Here is a 24,860-nt window from a genome sequence, read left to right as displayed (position 1 = left end):
GCTTGGGGTTTGGGTGGTTGCCGGATCAGGTCACGAAGAGTTTGTATGTCATCTTTTATTTGTTGTAGGGATAATAGAATCTCGTCTAGTCTGGGGTCTGGTGTGGGGCTTGTCGTCTTGAAGGCTTGGACTGTGGATAAGTGAGGAGATGTAGTGGCTTGTGTGGAGTCCCAGGGTATGACATGTGTTGGTTCGGGGGGTGGTGGTCCCATGGGGAGGGGAGGGGTGGAGATTAGGGTGTCCGAGTCTATGTGTTGCATTGTTGTGGGGTGGAAATCACTGGGAAGGGGTATAGTGGGGCGGGGGTGTGATGGTGTATTGGTGTGGGCTGAATGTAGAAGGGCGGGTGTGTGTGGAGAGGCTGTGGATAAGGTGAGAGGGGAGTGAGGCAGGGTGGGTGTAGTGGAGATAGTGGTGGAGCTGGGGGGGAGTCGGTATAATGCAGATGTCCGTTATTCAGAGGGGTGATAGTTGGATCTGTGGTGGGTGTATTTGTGCAATGGGATACCGAGGGAGAATGTCTAGAGGGGGGAATCGGTGGGGGGACGCTTATAGGGTATGAGAGGTGGTATAGGGTCTTGTAACCTTCGCTTTGATGATTGGGAAGATATTGTCTAATATATTAAGGTTATGGTCTGATGCCTGCAAGAGTATGATCTCGTTATGGTAAATGGTGATTGTGGCAGTCGCGTTGTAGAACGAAGAGGGAATGATAGATAGTGTGATGCCGTGTGCAGTTTTCTTAGTGGATGCTGTTGAGAATAGGGTAAGAAAGGCTTTCCACCATTGTGCTCTCCTCTTGGTGTATAATATAATGTCATTCGTTATGTGTCCTGTGCTATTTGAGAAGTAGGGGTCAGAGATTGGAGTTTCTGGGTGTGCTTTTAGGAGATTATGTTTGAATCCTTTGGCCGCCTTTTTTTGAGAGGGTAGGAGGGTATTTGATGGAGTAAGTGTGTTGGCCCTTGGGTTCCATAATGTGTGTTTTGGATTGCAAGGGGGGGTGAGAAGGACAGATAGCGAGTTCAAGGGGGAGGGTATCTATTCGGTGAGTATAAGAGGTAAAAGGCCTCCGTTTTTATTACGTCATCGCATTAAGGGAGTAGTGGTCACGGTATTTATTATAACACCGTATTACGGGAATAGAGGATCTGGGGACTGACTGATCAGTGATTGTGCTCTGGAGTGTTTGCCTGATCTATTAGTCATTCCAAGATGCCCGTTTGCTTGTCTCGTGAGGGAGTGATTAGTCCTATCACTCTTTCCATGCCTCCAGACTAACTAGGCAAATTCCTATGTCTATGCATTCCAACTTCGTCTAGTCCTCTTTCTTTTATCTGTGGAGGGTGCATCTGGCTCGGTCCTTTGAGTCTGGTTGTGCTGTGTTTGTTAGTCCTCTGTCTTTGTCCATGTGGAGGGGTGAGGTGGGTAGTCCTTCATTTATTTTGTTTAGATCAACAAGATTTCCGTTTTGCATTTAGCCTGTTCGGGCATAACATGTTAAGACTTGTGGTGATTAGTGTATGCACCCTGCCGCCACTGAGTAATTGGGCAAAACGTGAGGGCTTAATCCCTATGTGTGGTCGCAGAAAAATGAGAAATAAAGTCTATCTTTGTTGAGCGTGGGGCTGCAAGTATAAATAAGCCAGCTCCTTGTTTCTACACCAAGATGGATGCATGTTTGAATATGGCCAGAGCGTTATAAACCACGTTCATGCTGCAGGGGGGAGCCAGGGGGCGCATTGAGCCCGGGTATGTTTTTCCTTGATGTATCAATAAGTTAGCGGCTGGGGGGTGGGATGGACGGTACCTGCTGAAAGGACCTGCGTTGCCGATCCAGCAACGCAGGTCCTTTTACCTTCAGACGTAGAAGATATTTCAAAGAAAAATATCTGAGACGGTAGAGTTCAGCAGGACAATGCAGAAGGCAGTGTCCGAGGAAGAGGCATCATCGGTTAGCCACTGGGCGAAGTCACGGTGAAGATTTCTACATTTGGACTTAGTCTCTTTTTTTGTACGTCAAAACTCTCCGGCATAACGAAGGTGCAGGATATAGCCAATGATGGCTCTACATGGCCGGACATCCCTTCTGCGAGGAGCTGCTGGGCAGGATTAGCTGCTGCAAAGAACGTAGCGGGCGCTGCTGCGAAGTCAGTCTGAATGGCAATGCACTTTGGGTGGATCAGCAAGCAGGTAGGGCCTGATCTCGTCTCTGTTCTCAGAGCGCTTTCTGGTAGAAAATGTATTAAGTCCCAAGTTTTGGATTTGGATTATCTGGGCATATTCTGCACCACTTTCAAGGGTCCAGAACTGGGGGGAACGATCTGGAGGGTTAGGACTCACTCAGGTCGGGTCCAGGTGTGGGTTCCAGATGGTTGGAGCCTTTTCTGTCTCTAAGGCTCTGATCAAGAGGTCTGCTACTTAGCCTGTTGAGTCTCTCTGGAAGTCTTGGGTTCAAGCAGGAAAGTATTCCTCAAGCAGCAAGGCAGTCATCTGAGGGTAAAAGGCAGGTTTCAGGAAGCAAAGTGGACTACTGAAGTACACAGCTGGTCACAGGCAGCAGGGCAGTCCTCTGAGCGTCTTTCTGCAGGTCCAGAAGTGAACTTAGTGGCTCTGAAATGCCTATTTTCATACCTGGTGCCCACTTTGAATTTGAAGAAACGTCTGGACTCCTCTCACCCCACAAAAGTGTCTGGAATTTCCTGCCTCCCTGCACTGGTCCCAGTCGGTCTGAATGCACAATCAGCTGGTGTGAAGTTCTTTGCGCTGAGGCAGTGTATTTGAAGTGCATGTAGGGCTGTGAACAGCTTCTACCACCCATCCTGCCTTAGATGGCCCATCCTGCCAACAACCTATCTCTCTATGTGTAGCTGTCAGGAGAAATACACAAAGGCCGACTGCCCACTGCACATAGTCATGTGACCCAGGAAACAGGCGGCAGGCACCAAGTGGTTAGGACAAGACATTTCCAACTTTCTTAAAGTTGCATTTTCAGAATTGCGACTTAAAATTCGACTTCACAATTAAAGAGGATTTTAAATTGCAATTTCTTAGACCTTTCCACCTGCACCAAAGCAAAATTGATCACTAATTAACTACCATTACATGTAAAACCGAAAAATACATATTCAAATTTTAAATACAATGCACCCTTCCCTATGGGTTGTTTAGGGCCTACCCTAGGGGTGACCTATATGTATTACAAAGGCATTTTCAGGCTTGGCATTAGGCTTAATTTGCCAAGCCGAATTTGCAGCTTAAACTGCACACAGGGTGCAATAGCAGACCTGAGACATTTTAAAAGAGCTACCTAAGTGGAGGGCTGTTGGGAAATGGACTTTCTGCTGGATCAACTCCAAACTATTTGCCTTCCTCCTCCCCTTTTTTGCTGAATTTCTTTTTGTTGGCATTATAACTCTGGTCACTTTTCCACTGCTAACGAGTACTAAAATGCATTTTCTCTCTCACTAAAACATGGTTTGATTGGCATATACCTAATTGGCATATTTAATTTGCAAGTAAGTTCCTTGTAGAGTGGTATACCATATACCCAGGGACAGTGAATTTAATGCTTATTGTGCCACACACTTAGGTAGTAAATTAAATCATGTCCCATCGCTGCCATGGCAGCCTAAATGCAGTGTGACACTGTCATGACGACGTGGCTTTTAAAACCCCTTTCCAAGCCTTAAATTCTTCTTTTATTACATGGTAATAACTCCTAAGGAAGGCCCTAGGTAGCCCATAGGGCAGGGTGCAGTGTAATTAAAGGGTGGGATGTGAAGCATGTACTTTTAAGTTTTGCATGTCCTGGTATAGAAAAACTAAACCATTTGTTTTTCACTATTGTGAGGCCTACCCCTCCCATAGGTTAACACTGGGGATTCCTTGTTACATCTAATAAGATGTAATTCCCAATTGGGAGGAGGTGGATCTGTCATGTTTAGTACCCATGGAATTGTAATAATAGATCCTCTTTAATGGCAAAGTCAAATTTATTGTTACCATTTTGAAAATGACACTTTTAGAAAGTTGGCATTTTCCTGCCCTTGTTCCTGCAGCCTGTCTCTGATTGGATGTCTAGGTTGAGTGACAACTAGGCTTTCTGTATTCCTCCTAGACAGCCACACATAATGGGAGCTTAGGTGTGACTTGATGGGCTTTGATGGCCCATCCTGGCAGGGTGGGAGGGAGGAGCTGGAAACAGTTTAACTCTTACACCTGAATAGGCTGTGTCCTGCCCCCGAACAAAGGGCATGTAGATGCCACCCTGTAGTGAGTCTGGAGCCAGGGTAGAAAGGGAGGTCATCTGTGCACTTCATAGACCCTTCTTTGAATTCTCCCCACATTAAAGACAACACTGGGTATAAGAACTGAACATTAGACCCTACCACTCCATTATACCACTGGACCTGTGGGTACTCTGCCAGGGAGAAGGACTACTGAGCTCATAAAGGATTGACACTCTGCTGGACTGCTGCTGTGGAAAAACTGTTTTCTTGATGTGCTGACCTGCTGCCTGCTGCCCTCTTTGTCTTGGTGAGAAGGACTAGACCTATATCACTTGAACCCAGAACCAGAGTGACTCCAAGTGATTACTGGCTTGCCTCCTGATTAAACTCTCAGGGACATAAAAGGCTTCCAACTCACCTGCTACAGCACCGGGACTCTGGCATCTGTGAGTCTGCCTTTCCAAGTGGTGCCAACCCAGTTCTGGATCCTTGGAAGTGGTTTGAAGTGTTGCTCTAGCAAAATCCAAGCAGGAACGTCAAGTCAAAGGACTCAGAACCAGCGGATCACCTCCACTGTGGACACATCACTGCTGCTGCGAGGATCGACTCCATTACATCGCCGACTGCATGGTACATTGAATCTGTTCTTGATGCATCCGTACTGTTGCGCAGCACGGAACCGACACATCGCCTTCCTTGGTGGATTGACGCTGACCCATCACCTCATCTGCACCCCACATCTCATCTGCGATGATGCTGCAACCAAGGTACTTTGCAGCAGGCCAAGGCTGATCCCTGTATCCAGCCCGCACTCCATCACGGTCGGCCTGAACATTTGCATCTAACCCAATCTAGCATGACCAGATAGCCCCGGTTGGAACTTTATGCTTTTAAGCACTACATTTCACTTTATTCTTTAAACATTCTTAACATCGGTTCATTTTGTTAATTAAATTGAGCTCTATTTTCTAACCAGTTGTGGTATCTGTTTGTGTGGTATTTTCACCGTTTTACTGTTTGAAGCGTTGAACAAATTCTTTACTAATTGCCTCTTAAGCTCAGTCGGACTGCTCTATGCCAAGATACAAGGGGGTGAGCACAGGTTAATTTAGGGTGTGTTTGTGACGTACCCTGACTAGGATTGTGATTTCTGATTGGACAGTGTGCATACCTGTACCATCCAGAAGCCACATTTCTAGCATTGGTGATCAGTGGTGAGAATAGGACTGGAGTGTGTGCAGTGCCATACAGTAATTGGTGTACACTACCATCCGATACCTAAGACCATTGCACAATTTTAATTTTCCTTTTTCTCTCAATTGGCCATTTTTCTAAATTTGGCTACTGCTTCATCAACTTGGGACTCTATTTGTTGTTACACCAGTGATTTCTTAAAAGAATGGGACTAATCCTAGATATCAACTACCTATCATTCTACAATTTGAAGGAGTTGAAGGATTTCTGCAAAGAGAGGAAGCTGGCTGTGAAAAGGAGCTCCACAAAGCAGGATCATCAGACAGCCCTGTATCCTTTTTAGCAGGCACTCTGGGGAAAGGCTTTAAGAGAGGACCAGAGGGGAGATGACTCTGGGGAAGAATCTGACGAGGAGACCCCTACGCAGCTCTAAGACTAGAGAATGCAGAGCACTGGTTATACCTGGACTTACCACCGGAGGCCTAAGAGGGCAGTGGCCCTTAAGGATGAGGAGGAGACTGAAAATGATATGGCAAATGCTCCACCGGAGAGAGGGGAGCCCAACGTGAGGGAGTTTCCAGGGAGGTTGTGGCCTGGAAGTTCCGGCTGGACGGCTCCCATTTGGCGCAGGGTCAAGACTGATTTGCATATGGCTGGGTCCAAACTGGAATGGCATGGTGAGAAAAAAACGATGGCTTTAGGCCCAGATCTCTGTACTGGGGTGAATGTATGACATTGTTCTGCATTCTGTCCATCAATTGTTCTTTTTGAATTTGTCACCCCGAGTGGGATGGGTATGCCCAGCCGTGGGTCCCGTGCTCTCCATGCCTCTGGAGTCAAGCTATCCTGGCTGATGAGGGCTGAAAGCCCGAAACCGGTCCTAGGATGCTTGTTTCCAGTGCAGGGAGGACCTGGACTGGCAGTTCAGGCTGGGCTGTTCCTATTGGGCACAGGGTCAAGACTGATTTGCATATGGCTGGGTCCAAACTGGATTGGCATGGTGAGAAAAAAACACAAAGGCTTTAGGCACAGATCTCTGTACTGGGGTGAATGTATGACATTGTTCTGCATTCTGTCAATCAAGTGTTCTTTTTGCATTTGTCACCCCGAGTGGGACGGGTTTGCCCAGATGTGGGTCCTGTGCTCTCCATGCCACTGGAGTCAAACTATCCTGGCTGATGAGGGCTGAAAGCCCGAAACCGGTCCTAGGATGCTTGTTTCCAGTCCAGGGAGAACCTGGACTAGCAGTTCAGGCCGAACTATTCCCATTGGGTGCAGGGTCAAGACTGATTTGCATATGTCTGGGTCCAAACTGGAACGGCATGGTGAACAAAAAAATGATAGCTTTAGGCCCAGATCTCTGTAATGGGGTGAATGTATGATATTGTTCTGGATTCTGTCCATCAATTGTTCTTTTTCCATTTGTCACCCCAAGTGGACTGGTATGCCCATATGTGGGTCCCATGCTCTCCATGCCACTGGAGTCAAGCTATCCTGGCTGATGAGGGCTGAAAGCCCAAAACCAGTCCTAGGATGCTTGTTTCCAGTCCACGGAGGACCTGGCCTTGCAGTTCGGGCTGGACTGTTCCCATTGGGCACAGGGTCAAGACTGATATGCATATGGCTGGGTCCAAACTGGAATGGCATGGTGAGAAAAAACCGATGGCTTTAGACACAGATCTCTGTACTGAAGTGAATGCATGACATTGTTCCGCATTCTGTCCATCAATTGTTCTTTTTGCATTTGTCACTCCGAGTGGGACGGGTATGCCCAGACTTGGGTCCTGTGCTCTCCATGCCACTGGAGTCAAGCTATCCTGGCTGATAAGGGCTGAAAGCCCGAAACCGGTCCTAGGAGGCTTGTTTGCAGTCCAGGGAGGACCTGGCCTGGCAGTTCGGGCTGGACTGTTCCCATTGGGCACAGGGTCAAGACTGGTATGCATATGGCTGGGTCCAAACTGGAATGGCATGGTGAGAAAAAAACGATGGCTTTAGGCACAGATCTCTGTACTGGAGTTAATGCATGACATTGTTCTGCATTCTGTCCATCAATTGTTCTTTTTGCATTTGTCACTCCGAGTGGGACGGGTATGCCCAGACTTGGGTCCTGTGCTCTCCATGCCACTGGAGTCAAGCTATCCTGGCTGATAAGGGCTGAAAGCCCGAAACCGGTCCTAGGAGGCTTGTTTGCAGTCCAGGGAGGACCTGGCCTGGCAGTTCGGGTTGGACAGTTCCAATTGGGCGCAGGGTCAAGACTGATTTTCATTTGGCTGGGTCCAAACTGGAATGGCATGGTGAGCAAAAAAAACATGGCTTTAGGCCCAGATCTCTGTACTGGGGTGAATGTCTTACATTGTTCTGCATTCTGTCCATCAATTGTTCTTTTTGCATTTGTTACCCCGAGTGGGACAGGTATGCCCAGACGTGGGTCCGGTGCTCTCCATGCCACTGGAGTCAAGCTATCCTGGCTGATGAGGGGTGAAAGCCCGTAACCAATCCTAGGATGCTTGTTTCCAGTCCAGGGAGGACCTGGCCTGGCAATCCGGGCTGGACTGCTCCCATTGGGTGCAGGGTCAAGACTGATTTTCATATGGCTGTGTCCAAATTGGAATGGCACGGTGAGCAAATAAATGATTGCTTTAGGCTCAGATCTCTGTACTGGGGTCAATGTATGGCATTGTTCTGCATCTGTCCATCAATTGTTCTTTTTGCCCTACTGGATCTAAAGCAGGAAGCAGTGTTTCCTCCCAAAACCTGTCTCCTGAGGTGTCTAAAGACAGGCAGGCTGAAAGGGACCTGAGGCTGCAGCTGGCCCTACTGGATGCATAGGATAGAAATGCTGAGGCTGACAAAGCCCTGGCAGAGGAGGAGGGCCTTAGCTGGAGAAAACTTGTCATGGAGGCAGCTGAGGCAAAAAGAAGGAAAAAATATCTTGCCCGCTCATGAACTGAGTCTGAAAGAGCTGGACTTGAAAGCCAAGCAGCTGGTAGAGTCTAGCAGGACTGCTGGCAGCACAATTAGCATCCATTGATAGAGTAAGGATCCACACACCCAAGGACTTGGTGCCTGACTTCAAAGAGGGGGTGGCATAGAAATTTGGTTCAAGTCATATGAGCTTATTCTAGAGATGCACAGGATCCCTGAGGAGGATTGAGCAGCTGGCATATGAAGGCATGTGCCAAGTGATGGTAGGGAAGCTCTACTGTCCCTAGAGAAGGGAAATAGGCTGAGGTATCTGACCATGAAGGAGACTCTTTTGTCATGAGATATGGATTCACCCCAGAAGTGTGCAGGTCGAGATTCAGGGGCAGTCATAAACTGTCTCTCCAGTCCTGCAGGGTTTTTGTGGGTTTGTGTTGCAAGGCACTGGATGGTTGGGTGAATGGTAACAGGCTGCACAATTTGATTGCTAGATAGCGCATGTCCTGTCACTTCTTTCCAGAGCTATGCCATCGCCTGGTTTATTGCGAGTTTACTGACCCCAGGTAGCTTGCAAAGGAGGCAGACTTCTGAGTAAGCTCCAAAGTGTCTGGGAAGGCATTGAGGAGTGAACCTAAGGAGAGTGCCTCAGATCCCTCACTCAGAGTGAGGAGGAATATGCAGTGACCGAGACAGGTCCCAGTATAGTGTGGGGGAAAGTGGTCCCATGTCCCTTCTAAGAATAGGAGGGGAGGTTATGATGGGCGGAGACCCAGGGTGCCTTATTTCCAGCCCCAGTCCTTGGATTGCTCTCTGTTGGGCCACAAGCAGGGGGTCTGGTCTGTACCAAGAGACCATCCACTGATGGGACCTCCAAAGTGTCAGGAGAGCTGGGTTGGGTGGTACCCACAGGCGCCCTGCCAGTTCTGGTTTCTGGGTCTACAACCCCACGGCTGTAGATACAGTGTAGCAGATCGAGGGGCAGGAGGTGTAAGCAGTCTACAATGAGTGGACCAGTGGGTCAGGGGTTGCCAGCTCTGAGAACAGAGTACCCTCATGACTGTCCCTGGCGAGTGCACTTCTGGCCAGGGTGGGCTTCATGCACTGTCACATGGACAGAGGGCTGAGGACTGCACCAGGCAGCCTCTTGCATGACATACACAAGTGTGTCTCCCTTGGGAGAGTTAGGGGTACTCCACTGGAAGCCCTGATTTGCCAGGCACATACCCAGCCTACAGTTACAGGCCCTGGGTTGAAGGGGCAGTTTCAGGATACCACCCCTGAACTGATGGGAGGTGGAATGGAAAAAGGGTACAAGGTGCCTAGGGCTGCTGCCCCCACTCTGAGAAACATAAGAGGTCAGAGACCCCTGGATGGCGTGGTCCCTGGCTCTGGACACTGACAGCTGTAAGTGGCCTCTGTTGGATGTTGTCCTTTTTGGACAAAGTTTTCCCTAGGTTGGGGACAGAAGTCAAACCCAAGGGTTGGAATGGACCATGTCACTTTGTCGGCCATGGTGGGACTATCTGCCTACAGGGATGCATCTGTGAGCAAGTTAGGGGTAGGTAATGCACAGATGTGATCTACAGGTGAGAAGAAGGGTTCCCTATGGGTCAGTTCAGTATCTCAAAAGAGTGTAGCCAGAGGGATCCAACTGAATTCACCAGTAGAGGGCTATTGTCCACATTCTATCCCCCAAGCAAGGAAGTCCATCCAGGTATTGATTAGTCTACCATGGATTTGGGCTTGGGGGGGGGTGGTCATGTTGGAAATTAGCCTTTCTGCATGGTCACCCCCATACCTTTTGTATTCCTCTTCACCTTTTTGCTGATTTTGTTTTTGTTTGCATTCTGACTCTTTAAACAGTGCTTAAGTACACGTGCTTCTCCCTTAAACATGGTTTGATTGGCATACACCTAATTGGCATATTTAATTTACTTATAAGTCCCTTATAGTGTGGCATCCCATATACCCAGGGCCTGTAAATTAAATGGTACAAGTGGGCCTGCAACACTTATTGCGCCACCCACTGAGGTAGCACTTTAAAACATGTTCCTGGCCTGCCACTGTAGCCTGAATGTAGTGTTACACTGCCACGTCTACTTGGCATTTGAAACCCCTTGCTAAGCCTTGAACTCCGTTTTTATTACATATAAGTCACCCCTAAGGTAGGCCCTAGGTAGCCCATAGAGGAGAGTGCTGTTTAATTAAAAGTTAGGATAAGAACTTTAAAGCTTTACATGTTCTGGTAGTGAAAAACTCCCAAGTTCTGCAGGTGAGGAATTTGAAAGTGGCGTATCCATCAGAAAGATTGTTACACCAGGTAAGGGACCTTTTCTATTGTATTAATATCACATACACTAGACTAGGATAAGGATTGTGTAGTTTGTTAATGGATTTCTCTTTTTATGAACCAGATAAGTTGCTTTTTTCCTCTACACGTGACTGTTAAATGTTTCTCTTGGTTTCTGTGCAATTTGTACTTTTAAAACTGCTGCTTTCTTCTGCTTGTGACTGTTTAAATTTCTCTACTGGTTTCCCCTATACTGTGCTAAAGTCGCTACGAGGCGATCTTCCCCCCTTTTGGCAAGCGAAAAAGGCAACATACACCCCAGAGCCTAACCACAGTGTGTTTAAGAGACTGCCTACATTGCTTTGTAGTTTAAATTGTGTTTGGAAATTGTATGTAGCACTAATTTTTGGCTAGAAAAAGTGATTTGCTTAAGTGGACGAAAAGCAGTATTTTCGGTGGTTTAAATTTGGGTCTTACTGCAGGGTTGAACAGGAACTACAGAGTGTGGATAAAACCTGTCTGTATCCAAGGGGATTCTGACTTCAGGAGCACCTCCATGCCCCCCTGCACACCAGTTTGTGTTTCAGGTCACATGCACCTTATATGAGTTTCTTACTGGTTGCTGTATCTGTGCCCCTAGGGCTAGGGTTTCTATTGAACTTAGAGATTAGGGTTTGGTTTTTGATTGGTTGTAAGGGCTAGGGCTGTTATTGGTTGAAAAGGCCAGGTGTTCCATTGGCCCTAGGGCTTAGGGCTGGGGATCAGATTGATAAGGGTTCCCCTTGGCCAAAGGCCCCCTAGCATAGGGCTATTTAACATTAGGGCGTCTCAGCCCAAGCGTCGAGGCTAGGCGCTTAGAGGATAAGGGGAGTTGCCTGTTCGGGAAAGCCTAGGGCCAGAAATATTGCCCTTTTTGTCCGTTTTATCGTTTACCAACCACCACCTTAACCCATTCAAATCTTCAAACATAATACAGTCTCAGGAAATGCACTCTACTCATTTACTACAAAAATAAACCCTATTCACATTTTAATGGCTCATCAACCACTACAAAACCCCACAAACCAAATCTATACACCCTTCGACCCCAACTGCCACACATTGGCACCTTTGTTGCAACTTATTGTGATTCGGCAGGAGAAGACATGATATAGGCTTTCTTCCTCCCCCACCCAAATTGCAGTATCATGTGTCAATAGTTTGCAACTTCAGATGACAAACCATAGATTAGATGGCAGCACTCTAAAGGGACTGGTATGCATTTGCAAAATGGAAGCTATCTCTGGGTTGACTATATTGGAGCGAGCAGACAACAATCCATAGGAGAGCTGCACGCTCCCCTCAATGCCAATTACACATTTACCATTTTTTGATTGCAGCTATTGATCCAATTTTTGGATTGTAGCGCCATCCTTAACACGCATTGGCATAGCCAATAGGTCTCGCTTTTGGGACCTTATAAGTATTTAGTTATGCAGCACAATATCCTTGGTGCAACAACAACTGCAGCATGGCTAAACACTTATAAGGTCCCAAAGGCGAGACCTATTGGCTATGTCAATGCTTGTTTTCTGTGTCTCATGTGTAGCATTGCTAGCGCCAAGACACCTCCAAGCAAGCGAGCGCTCTATAAAATCTCAAAATATTAATATTTAAGGAGGTAAGCAAGGGGAACCCCTCCTTTAACTTAATCATCGGAGGAGTAACGAAAAAGGGCAAAGGCTTGCAATCATGCTGTATAAAGGAAGATGGGAACAGAAGCTGGGAAATACAATCACGAATGGCCTTGATTGTCTCATTGAAAAAGCATTGGCATAGCCAATAGGTCTCGCTTTTGAGACCTTATAAGTATTTAGTTATGCAGCACAATATCCTTGGTGCAACAACAACTGTTGCATGGCAAAACATAAGGTCCCAAAGGACAGGCAAGTCAACGCCGTCTCCGCATCCTGCTTCAACACCCTCCGTATGCTCCACAGGATCTTCAAATGGATCCCCCTCGAAACGAGAAAAACCGTCACCCAGGCCCTCATCACCAACAGACTCGACTATGGGAACGCCCTCTACTCAGGAACAACAAACAAGCTCCTGAGACGACTCCAATGAATCCAGAACGCCTCGGCCTGACTCATCCTCGACGTCCCCCGCCGCAGCCACATCACACCCCACCTGAGAGGCCTGCACCGGCTCCCTGTCAACAAAAGGATCACCTTCAAACTCCTCATCCACGCACACAAAGCACTACACAACACCGGACCTACTTACCTCAACAACCGACTCAGCTTCCACACCCCCACCCGTAGCCTCCGCTCAGCCAACCTCGCCCTCTCCACAGTCCCCCGCATCCGGAGAACCACCGCCGGCAGCAGATCCTTCTCCTACCTCGCCGCCAAGACCTGGAACACTCTCCCCACCATCCTACGACAGACCCAGGACCTGCTGGCCTTCAGAAGACTCCTCAAGACCTGGCTCTTCGATCAGTAGAGGCCCCCCCTCCCCAGCGCCTTGAGACCCCTCGGGTATGTAGCGCGCTTTACAAATGCAGTGATTGATTCATTGAAAGGCGAGACCTATTGGCTATGCCAATGCTTGTTGCTGTTTTTGTGGTACTGCAATATATAGGGATGTTATTTGTCACAGTTTACAGTTTGGATTAGATCATTGATAACACTATTGTTCATAGGATCACGATGTCTCCAGTGACAACTTCTTGCTGTCCAGGTTGTACCGAGGGGTTCCTTTTCCGGTGGTTCTGCTGTCCTGATCGAGCCGAAGGTCCTGCTGCAGTTGTCTCCTCCCTTTGTGTGTGTGGTTGTGGTTGTGTGTGTGGTTGTGGTTGTGTGTGTGGTTGTGTGTGTGTGGTTGTGTGTGGTTGTGTGTGTGGTTGTGTGTGTGGTTGTGTGTGGTTGTGTGTGTGGTTGTGGGTGTGGTTGTGGGTGTGGTTGTGGGTGTGGTTGTGGTTGTGTGTGTGTGGTTTTGTGTGTGCTTGTGTGTGTGATTGTGTGTGTGGTTGTGTGTGGGGCTGTGTGTGGGTTTGTGTGTGGGGTTGTGTGTGGGATTGTGTGTGGTTGTGTGTGTGGTTGTGTATGTGTTGTGTGTATGTGAGAGTTGTGTGTGGTTGAGTGTGTGTGTGGTTGTGTGTGTGTGTGGTTGTGTGTGTTTATGTGTGTGTGGTTGTGTGTGTGTGTGGTTGTGTGTGGTTGTGTGTGTGTGTGGTTGTGTGTGTGTGGTTGTGTGGTTGGTTGTGGTTGGTTGTGTGTGGGTGGTGTGTGTGTGTGTGTGGTTGTGTGTGTGTGGTTGTGTGTGTATGTGTTGTTGTGTGTGTGTGTGAGTGTGTGTATATGTTGTGTGTGTGTGTTGGTGTTTATGTGTGTGTGGTTGTGTATGTGTGTGTGGTTATGTGTGTGTGCATGGTTGTGTGTGTGGTTGTGTGTGTGGTTGTTAAAGAATACACGTCGGATGTTATTACTTTAAAGTTGTTACTCCTCTAGATTTACGGCACAGAATTATTTGGATTTGTTATACTGGAATGATTAATGACCAGCCGGGTTGGAATTATAACAGGCAGTTAGGTGTTAAATTCCTTATATAAAATGTTACAGCCTTGAAGAAGTCGAGGGTTAATTCCCTAACGACAAAACAGGTGTTGGCTGGACGTTGTGTTGTTTTCTTGAATAAAGACAAAGAAAAGACGTTAAGAGACATTACTTGCCTCCCTCTACTTACCTACATTTGATGAACTTTTATTCTACACGGAAGCGTGTCCATAGGAGTTGACATTATAAAGGCATGCAATGTATTTCCCTGAGTTGTACCGTCGTACTACCCTATGAAAGAATGCAGCGCGAAAAGCAATGGCAAAGTACAATGTTGTCTCACCAACCCTAGGAATAACGCGTTCTTGTTTTGAGCCAGATGTAAAGGTGATTACGAAATTGCCATCGCTCATGTTACAGGAGAGGCTGGATTGGGTTTTTACATTAATTGCCCGTGCCTCAAAATGTGAATGACAGTCGAACACACCAAATGGTAAAGAGGACTGGCCCAGAGTAAAGATTTATTTTTGTATGCATGATTTTTTTTATTACAGTAGAATGACGACACAGCTAAAATGGCCTCGAGGCCACACCTAATAAATAACGCAGAACAGTATAGGCAGTAAAAAGACAGATGGAATTCTTACGATCATAATAAACTTGAAGTTGGTCGACATTAGGTGGCGCGCTTGCTTCATATTAGTACTTCGAAATAAATTGCATTCTTCAGTTTTGCAGGGGTCTTCAAGCATGCAGGGTTAGTTAGATGTGAAATGACAATACCGGTGAAATTTTAAAAGGATTCATCAGCTGTAATAAAAAAAAAATTCAATCCCATCTGACTCCCCAGATCAGATAACAAACAACGGTCTGTTATTCATCTTAAAGTACTCGGTTGCACTTAGGGGAAACAGAAATGGGGGTAAATTGCTCAGTGACAAATGAATTACGGGTATTCTTCACCTGCGAATTTTCTGGACCCTCTGTGCATTATCGAAGAGAAAGCTACACTTAGACTTGGGTTACCCTAATGCAATCAGCCCCGCAGCATGTTTAGAATCCCGCTGAAATGCGGGTGGCTATTGATCAGCCGGGTCACGTGACTTCAGTGTGAACTGTGTCAGGATGAAAGCAAGCGCCGGATTTAGTGTTTCCCATGTAGCTCGTTTGCATGTGAAAGGAAGCCTTTCTGGTGTCCCGGCAGCCCAGATACGAATAACACAAGACGTATCCGAGAGAGAGTGTGAATCGCGTGGGCAGTGTAACAGGGTTTGTTTTCGTCAATTGATTGGGTGGCAGTGCCCTCATCGCGATCACGATCACAAAAGCTAAAGTGATCGCGATGACGCACGCTAGGGATGCGCGCGCAGGAAAGGCAGATGGCTGGGTGAGAAGGGAGGGGGGAATGCGGGGATCAGCTGTGGGCGTGCACGCGATCGTGCACTGATGCTTGTAGCCAGCACAAAAATGTGGGTAGCACTTTCGAAACCCACCTACTAAATGTCTCGCCAGATCAGCACATGCGCTGGGTCAGGCGAGACCTAAAAAGAGGCCAAATTATCCCAAACAACTTGGGTGATGGAACAGTCACTTTGACACAGAGCTGATTGGTGAGATTGAAGACTGCCTGGAAACATGCCCTTGAAGGTTTGGAGGCCTGAGAAATAGAATTTGAAAGAAAAGAGGTCTTAGTAGCAATAAGTGACAATTTGTAATTCATGAGTTGTTGAGATTTATGTGGTGCTTTTAAAGTCTGATGTGAGTGCATGTATGTAAAAATGTGTTATGCTGAATGCAAAATTGTTTATTGTTTTATATAAAGGTGGAGGGGTGGGTTGCATCCTTGTTTATCTTCCCCTAACTTCAACCAGATATGGCTAAACTACCTCCTGCCTGTTATATTGTAAAGAACAATTATTTGCTGTTTATCAGATCATTTTAGGCGCTTGCTTTAGCACCATAAACAATATGTTGGCAGCTTCAAAACACCAGGAGCTAACACAGAGGTGAACGAGGGACCCAATTGGAGTTTTGCTGAGCGGAAGCACTCACAATAACTCGCCAAACTCTCCATTCCCCCACAGGGGGGTTAGAGTGGCGCAGCCTTTTTTATTTTTTTGCATCTTTTATATAGCGCAAACTCGACCCGAAGGTATTGGAGCGCTGTACATGAGCACCGTATTTACATTACACATTCAGGCACGGGGAGATTAAGTGATTTGCCCAGGATCACAGGATGTGGACGCGACCTCGAGTCTTGAACCCTGGTTTCCAGCACCAAAGTCGGCAGTCTAGCCGACGGACCACATCCTCTCCTGCGACTCAGCCCAACCCCCACATAAGTAAATAAACGTGGCCTTTAAACAGTGTAAACCATAAGCCCTCTGGCTGCTCTGAAAACAAAATAGCTAACCCACACAAGCCAGAGTGCACAGACTTGCAGGTTCCACACCCCGCCCACAGTGCACGCCGAGCGTGTTATCAGGAGGCTTGTTGTGTGATCACACCGAATTCCTAGCCTCCACTCACACATTAGAAAGTTGCTCTCTCGGCTACATTCTTCTTCAAACAGCTACAGTAGCCACAGCAACGCCACACTCCCAATCTCGCCAGATGCTCTGCTTTAAGCCAGCATTGAAACGGCAAGCCCTAAACTACTCTGTCCACTCGAAACGTAAGCTCGCATTCTACACATATGACAACCGCAACATGCGATGCAGCGCGCGCAACGAAATTCGTTTTATTTATTTAAATGTGTACTTACCTCCGTTCATCCATATTCTGGTGTTTACATTTTTCCACCCTGCCCCTGCCCCACCTCCCTGCCCCACCGAACTCCCTCCACGGGCCGCTACTGGTTTACTTACCGTAGTTATGTACTACTGTAAATAACAGGCACTCACCCTATTCAACGTTACTGTCCACCTCTGGAGGCTGAGCAGCTGAGTCAAGGACATGTGGGTTTTAATCTGAGATCTGCAGTAGGCCTGGGCCAAAATTCCGTTCCGTTCGCGGAAATTGCGATAATTTGGCATTTTCACGTTCTGCGGAAAGCGCGAAAATGTCAAAATTCCCGCATTCCGCAGCTCAGCGATAATTTGTTTCTTGCTCGCAGTGTAAAATAATACATTCTCGCGTGCGCGCGATCGCCTTACCTGAATCCCCGCGTTCGCCGACAAGTTTTCCCGATCCAGTCGCGTTCTCCACAAGATGTTGGATTGTTGGTAGGCATTTGCGCTGTCTCGCGACAGTTCGCGCCCGCAGTAACGTCATGCGTCGCGCGATCACGTCTTTCTTCTCGCGATCATGCACCGCGAGACAAGTGAAAACAAGATGGCCACGCCTGCGAGCAACCGCATGGGTAAGTTGGCAAGCCACGACCACGCAGAAAATACCGCGAACGGATGGGAAAAATCTTCCGCATCTTCACGATATTTCCGCGTGTTTGCGGAGATTTTTAACATTTTCGCGATAATTTGCAAAAGTGAATTTCGCAAATTCCGCCCACCCCTAATCTGCAGACTACATACTCACACTCGCTCTCTCTGGTGCAAACATTTCCTCAGTTTAAAGCAGAAAACTGTTAAAATAAAGAGATTCATAACGCGTGGGGTGGGAAGGTCTACGAATTTGGCAAAGAAAAGCAATACAGATTTTCAATAACAATCTTACATAAGGATTTATCAGTAAGCTACTGGTCGAAATGGATAGTGTGGGTGGACATTCTTAGGCAAAGGTTGAGGAGATTGATGGCGACTACCAAGGCCATTCTCCTATTTGAAATAATCAATGATGGTTAAGTGGCAGAAGAGACTAGAGATCTCGCCCACCCTGACAACTTCAACCCAAGCTGAGAGTGGATATTTACAGCCCTTTGAACAGTGCTTAGAAACACTACCTCACTGAGATATATGGAACGAACGGAAGCAAGAAGGATACCTAACGGTTTATGGTAACATCAAAAGGAGTAGGTGGGCAGACAAGTGGGCCGGAGAGGGTGGATCTGGACACGGTCTCAACCTTAAGGACGTTATTAAACCTTTAGTCTCTTTAAACAGCGTAACGCAATACAACTGGGCTCTACTGGTTGATCAATCAGCCAGCATGTACACTGCGAGAGGTAGGAGAGGAAGAAGACCGTTGGCAAAGTTTTCATTAAGAGTTTGTGTACTTTGGAAGTCGCATTAGCAGAGTGCAGAGTTTTGCAGTAATCTAATGTACCTATGAAAAAATACTGGCTTAGCAATGTTAAAAGTTAGGAGGGACAGATCTTTAGGATATCCAAAGCTGATATCTGGCAGCAAAAAAGGAACCCATCCATATGCGAGCAAACAGTCGTTAATTTTCTGGCAGAGCAGACAGATTGTAAGAAGAAACAAGCGCGTTCCTCGCGCTAAAAGGAGGTTATAGGGGGAGGGGCGAGAGGAGGGGGCGAGTGAAAGCGTTTCACTTGCGGGAGTGTGCAGCGCCAGGAGAGATAATTGCTACCATATGGCGCCGCGCGCTCCCGCAAGTGAATCTCCAGACGTGCATGCTTTGCCGTTGAAGGCAATGGAACGCGTGCACGTTTTTGGCTGAAAAGCCAAAGCGATCGGAAAAGGTCTTTTTGCCTATGCAGCGCATGCACGCTGCATAGGCGAGACCTAAAAAGGGACAAAGGCTGAAATAAAAACAAAAATCATTGGCAAAGTAAATAGGTTGCACTTTTTTAATTAAGGTTCGATAATTATGATAGGTCTGGCTTGTAACTAAAAATACATGCTAGACTTCTCACCTTTGATAAAGCTTGTTCATATTGCATGCTCAGTCGCAAAAAAAATCTGGTTTTGTGCTTTCATCTGACAAAGCCACAAGAGTTGAATAAACGAAAAAAAAAAATCAGCCTAGTATGACATTTGTACAGAGTTTTGTAAAGCTGAAATTATCCTGGCAACAACAGTTTTGAGCTGTGACTGAGTATTAGTTCAGAGAGAGTGCAGAGATGAGCCTCAAACCAGTTAGTGTGCAAAAACACAAACTCCTTTACAACCCGACCTTTTGCACAAGATCCCCATTACTAGGTCATTTTATGAAAGTTCCTTTCAAGGTGTTTTAGTTACCATAGTCCAATGTAATAATTTATATTGCTTATCTGCCACATATATGCTTAAATAATCTTTAATGCTTGTTGTTTTCACAGAGGTGTGCAAAAGCCCCCAATTTTGCTGTCAATCAATGCAGAGGAAGTCTCCAATCTGAAAGATGGGATCAATTTCTTCATAAATAATGAAGATGGAAAAAAATATGTCATATATAAAGATGGTGACAAAATGCGTGCGTGCAAAAATGTGTGCAAACACCAAGGAGGTCTGTTGATTAAGGATATTGAAGATCTGTCAAACAGGTAGTACTGTAAAAGTTTATGCTGTCATTATCTTCTGTTTGTAAACAATTGGTCATCATCATTTTGAAGATTTCAAGATCTTTCAGAACATGGATATTTAAAAAAAATGTAAAATCACATTTAGAATAATAATATTGGCACTGCTGAAAGTACTTCCCAAGTGGAAGCTTGGCTGCTAATTTACGATAGAGTAAAGGAGACGGATTGATAAAATCTGACCAAGATAGGCTACCAAATGACTGCTTACGATAGTCGATCTTGGCCATAGGGCATCATTTTAAATAAAATGTTATCATCGCAAAAATGGCCAGCCAAAACCTAATATGATAAGAAATGAAAGTAAGAAAGCTGTACCGTTGTTTATTACATTATCAGTCTGTATCTTGTGGTAGATTACATTTTTCTATCTGGAATAACCTTGACTCAACTTGCCAACCGCTCCTGTGCATGTTAAAACAGGACGTGCAAATATGCATGATTTGATCCTGTTAGCAACCATGAAAATGTGAGATTGTGTTTTATTGAAGGAGAGCAGTACGAGAAAATAGGGCTACTGCATGCATTCTGTGCAACCTCCTTCAGTAATAGCCAAACTCCCCAGAACCTGCTCTACATCTAAGATTGTACTGTTGAAATACCAAGCCCATTGTTACGTTCCACTAGCTCTTCCTATAGCCCGCTGGTGGAAGACATATGGGCAGTGATCAACTTGTGCCAGTGGGTGTTGATGGTCGACACTTCTTTAAGCAAATTCCTGGGATGACGGCACTGTGCTCTGAGTATGCCGATCTCACCGAGGTCTGGCGTTTTGTCTCGCTATTTGGAATTAGCAGGAACCTGTAGTGGCCGCAGGCAGAGGAAATTGATAGGGCGGGGGGGAATAAAAATAAAAACAAACAAAACTCACCTTCAGCCTGATATCCACCGCCTAACTGCCTCGCCGCCACATTAGCTCCGATTCTCGCACAGGCTCCCAGAGTTCCCTGCGCCAATCCAGATGCTTCTCTAATGCTGGTTTTACCTTTCATGAGAGTAGCGGCAGGATTGAGCGGAGCAGGCTGGTTCCACACTTCACCAGGGACTGGGAGCTGTGTGCTCCTGAGCCTGCCGATATCGCCAAGCAAAAACCTGGAGATATCAAAACTGGGCATTTCGGTTTGGCCGGCCGTGGACAGCTGGCCAAAGCGACATGCATACTGGCAGTGCCCTGAGCCCTTTTTTAATAACCAAAAAAGGGAGGGAGGGTAGAATAACAGATCCACTCTTAAACCACCTGGAATTATACAAAAACACAACAAAAGAGGGGAGCCAAAAAGAAATAGCACTGGCAGAGAGAGTCACTCTGGAGTATAAAAAGAACCCTCACTCACCAACCTAGTTGGTGACATGCTTCATCATTGGGTTCCCACCAGAGAGGCCAAATTCCTCTCTTGTGTGCTACAACGCCTGATTACAGCAGAGCAGGTTGATTGCGATGGTGACAGTGCAAAAAAGTTAACTAATGTGGATAGTTAAAATTGAATTTACCAAACCACAAGAATTATTTATTAGTGGCAAGGTAAGTCAAGGCTTAAAATATGAAAAGGATGATAAACTGGATAAATTGTCCAGTCACATCACTGGTGTAACAAAAACGTGGTCTACATGTTTCAGCCTCATGGATGCGATTTCGCGACGCTTTCTTCAGGACCAGATGCCACAGCGGTATGTACACTCTAAGGTACACCCTAACCAGTGGTGAAAAAATATGACCGCATAACTTACGGTTTTCAGGAACACGTTAGTATTACTGGAAGCGTTAATTATCTGTAAAGTAGAAAACATATTCACAATAACAATAAGCAAAGTACATATAGAGACAAACATACATCCAATCGTAATATGAGTGTTTACTCTCTGTCCCATAGTTAATGATTAATAATTGCTTAATAAGTGGTCAGTCTCCTAAGTTATAATGCATTAAGATCATGTCACCACTCAACTGAGTGCGTGTGAGAGCAAAACTTAATGATCATCTAAGTGTGATGATTGCGCGCAGGCAAAGAAATATTTAATTACCCCGGGCATTGGCGTATTGTTGCAATACATTTTATAAACAGTGTGAACCTGACTTAAAAAATCGAAAAGCGTGAAATAGAAGAAATAAGACTCTAAGGAGAAAATGAAGGCAAATAGCAATAAGAAAGTTATTCTTACAAACAACGTGGTGAAATATCACATCATGGACCCAGGCGGGGAGCAAGGACTTGTAGTCACATTCTGTAACATAAAAATTCACATGAATGCGTGCACGCATACATAGAAATTGCCACATGCTTTGCTCACGGAAAGATACAAGTGCTTACTTCTACAAAGTCCAACTCTCGCAGAACACCTCAGTTCACCCGGCAGCAGGATCCTGATGGGGAAGTATTCTTGCGTATGCCGGTATTTTAATAGGGTGTTTCAGCGTCATGTGCGACAAGGACCCTGACGTTTGCGTGATGGCATCACCACATTCCCGGCATAGACGCAATCAAACAAAACAAGTAGAATGTTGTCTCAAGCGCCCGCCATTATCAAGCAAAAACGTTATCAATACACCAGAAAGTGACAGACACGAACAGTTACAGTCACAGAAGATGATATTGACTTAGAGCCAGAGCCGGACTTTCAAAGTTACAGCCACCTAACAGTATAGATTATGGTTAGATGTTAGTGGGACAAAACAAATCAGTGGAATCGACGTAGTTCGTAAAATTAAAGTGAACCACGTATAAACGAAGTTATATCGGTACTTCAACTCAAAACGCTCTAGTATATAATACAGCTGGTTGGTAGTGAAACAAGCAGGTCAAAGAAAGGGGAAGGGACAGTTTGTAATTATGTCAGGACCACTATAATGAACAATCAGATGCCCTAAAATGCCTGATATACAGCAGGGGATGTTTGCTACAAAACCCCGAAAGGAGATTTTACTTATTCATTGTAAAAATCGGACATACGAGGCATTCTACCCTAGTAACTAAGAGGAGGAGGGGCCCATTCCGGATGTTAGACTACATTTTCAATGTAAAACAGTCATCGATTTAATACGGACCCCCAAGGAATATTGTCATTTAAGCCTTGCCTATGTGTATCAAGGCGGTACACCCACCGTTCCTTTTCAAACAAAGCTTTTTGGATGTTATTGCTTTGTTTAATTTGCTCAACAACGGTCCAGTGCAAATCGTTAGTTGTGTCGTTCATTTGGAGGAAGTGTTCTGTCAATTTGGTAATGCTTTTCTTGCACCGCATTGTGCTTCGGTGTTCACAAATGCGTTGCTTGATCCTCCTAGTCGTCTTGCCGACGTAGCGTAGGCCACATGGGCAATTGATAAGGTGGATCACCTTACTGGAATTGAAATTTGTGTGTACCCTCTGTGTCCATACTTTATTTGGTTTCAGCTCCAGTACTTTCGTAGCCATGGTCAGGTGGCAAACACTGCAGTAAGTGCACGTAAAATGGCCCACAACTGGTGGTAAACCCCAGGCTTGTAAAACAGAAGGGGGGTTATTACCCATTGGTCTTTTAGGACGGATATGTACCAGTGTGTCCCTCAGATTTCTTGCCCGCCGGAAAGAAAAAAGGGGTTTACTCCATTCTTTGTTGATGTTAGATAAGATTCTCCAACTTTTATTGATGGCTCTTGTAAGGGCATTAGACACTACACTGTAGGTAGCTACGCAGGTCATAGGGGCTTCATTCAAGTGGTTAGTGTTGTCCTCCAAAAGAGCATCCCTGTGTTGGTTCCTTGCACTCTTATAACTCTTGTTCAGAATTTTATCTGGATAGCCATGATTGCGTAGTTTAGTTGTTAGACCAGTAGACTGTGTTTTGAAATCCTCAACCCTCCTGCAGTTTCTCCGGATGCAGAGATACTGACCGTAAGGGAGATGTTCACAAAGCGGTCGTGGATGGAAACTTGAAAACTGTTAATAATCACATCCAAAAAGACCATTTCCTTCTTGTCGATCATGGATGTAAATTTCAAATTAGGATCACAAGTATTGATCCAGTCCAAAAAGGTTGTCAAAGTCTGTTCAGGTCCCTGCCAGATGAGCAGTAAATCGTCTATATAACTTTTCCAAAAGTAATCCCTGATGAAAAAGGATTGTTCTCAGACAGGATAAACTTTTTTTCGAAATCAAACACATAAAGTCCGGCCACGCTTGGGGCAAACGTACTTCCCATGGAAGTTCCGGTTGTTTGAAGAAACAACTCCCCCTCATATTTGAAAAAGTTCTGCTTCAGCGCTAAGGTTGTGCATTCGATAATAAAGTGCTTTGGGGTATTGTGTTCCCATACAGCCTCTTCCAGCTCTTTGCCAAGTACTCTAATAGTGTCATCCTGTGGAATGTTGGTATATAGACTCTCGATGTCTAATGAAACCAAAATTGTTGAATCATTGTCTACCTCCAGATTATTGAGTAGGGCCAATAAACTCTTGGTGTCTTTTAGATAAGTCGACATCTGTTGAACCAAAGGTTTTAGATAAAAATCACAGAAACGTGATAACGGTACCAAATGTGAACCGATACCGACGACTATAGGACGTCCTGGTGGAGGTAACTTATTCTTGTGAGTTTTTAATAAGGTGTAGAAATATAGAACAACACCATCACCAGTAGTCAAGAAATTGGCCTCTAATTTTGAGATATGTCCACTTAATTCAGCGTAGTTCACCAGGTTGACGATCAATGTTTTGATAGATGATGAGGGGTCACTGCTCAGGGGAGTATAGTTTTTTCGATCACCCAGGAGGCGTCTGCATTCTTTATCATAGTCTTCTTTGTCCAGTATGACTAGACCCCCTCCTTTGTCCGCCAGCTTTATAACAACAGAAATGTTCATCTGGAGCGATTGGAGTGCTTGAAACTCAGCAGCGCTCAGATTTTTGTAAGCACCCTTGTCTTCAAACTTCTCGATATCGTTAAATACTGCTTGTTTGAAGGTTAAAATCTCAGATGGGACAGAGTGTGTTGGAGGGGTAAAAGTGGACTTAATCCTCAAGCCTGTATCTCATGCAGAGCTTGAGTCACCTGATAAAGTTGTCTTCTCAAAAAATGCCTTCAAACACAATTTCCTGAAAAAGTTTGATAGTCCGCAATGTAAACGAAATTTGTCTAAACGTGCTGTAGGCACAACCCCCAGGCCTTTCTCAGGAACTTTACTTTTCATGGGGTAAGACTTAATTTTGACAGGTTAGTGATCAGAGTCTCTGGTTGCTCGTCCCTGCTGCTTGATCCCTCGTCTTGCTGCGAGTGTTGTTGCCCACCGAATC

General features: G+C 45.8%; 1 protein-coding gene across 2 annotated transcripts in view; it reads left to right on the top strand.

Annotated features, from left to right (window-relative positions):
• The window catches only part of LOC146831577 (cytidine monophosphate-N-acetylneuraminic acid hydroxylase-like), a 567,547-nt gene that overhangs the window by 103,957 nt on the left and 438,730 nt on the right, over positions 1–24,860 (top strand). Inside the window, exon 2 of one of the 2 annotated variants that reach the window (XM_085605925.1) lies at positions 19,354–19,557. The exons of the other annotated variant lie outside the window; for it this stretch is intronic. Coding sequence (XP_085462051.1) covers positions 19,354–19,557 — 204 coding nt within the window. The remainder of the gene's footprint in view (positions 1–19,353; positions 19,558–24,860) is intronic. 2 annotated transcript variants of the gene reach the window in all.

Source organism: Triturus cristatus, chromosome 5_1 (genome assembly GCF_964204655.1).
Source record: "Triturus cristatus chromosome 5_1, aTriCri1.1, whole genome shotgun sequence".
In the NCBI taxonomy this organism is placed as follows: Eukaryota; Metazoa; Chordata; class Amphibia; order Caudata; family Salamandridae; genus Triturus; species Triturus cristatus.
Note: the sequence above shows the minus strand (reverse complement) of the source record. Positions and strands in the feature narration are given on the sequence as shown.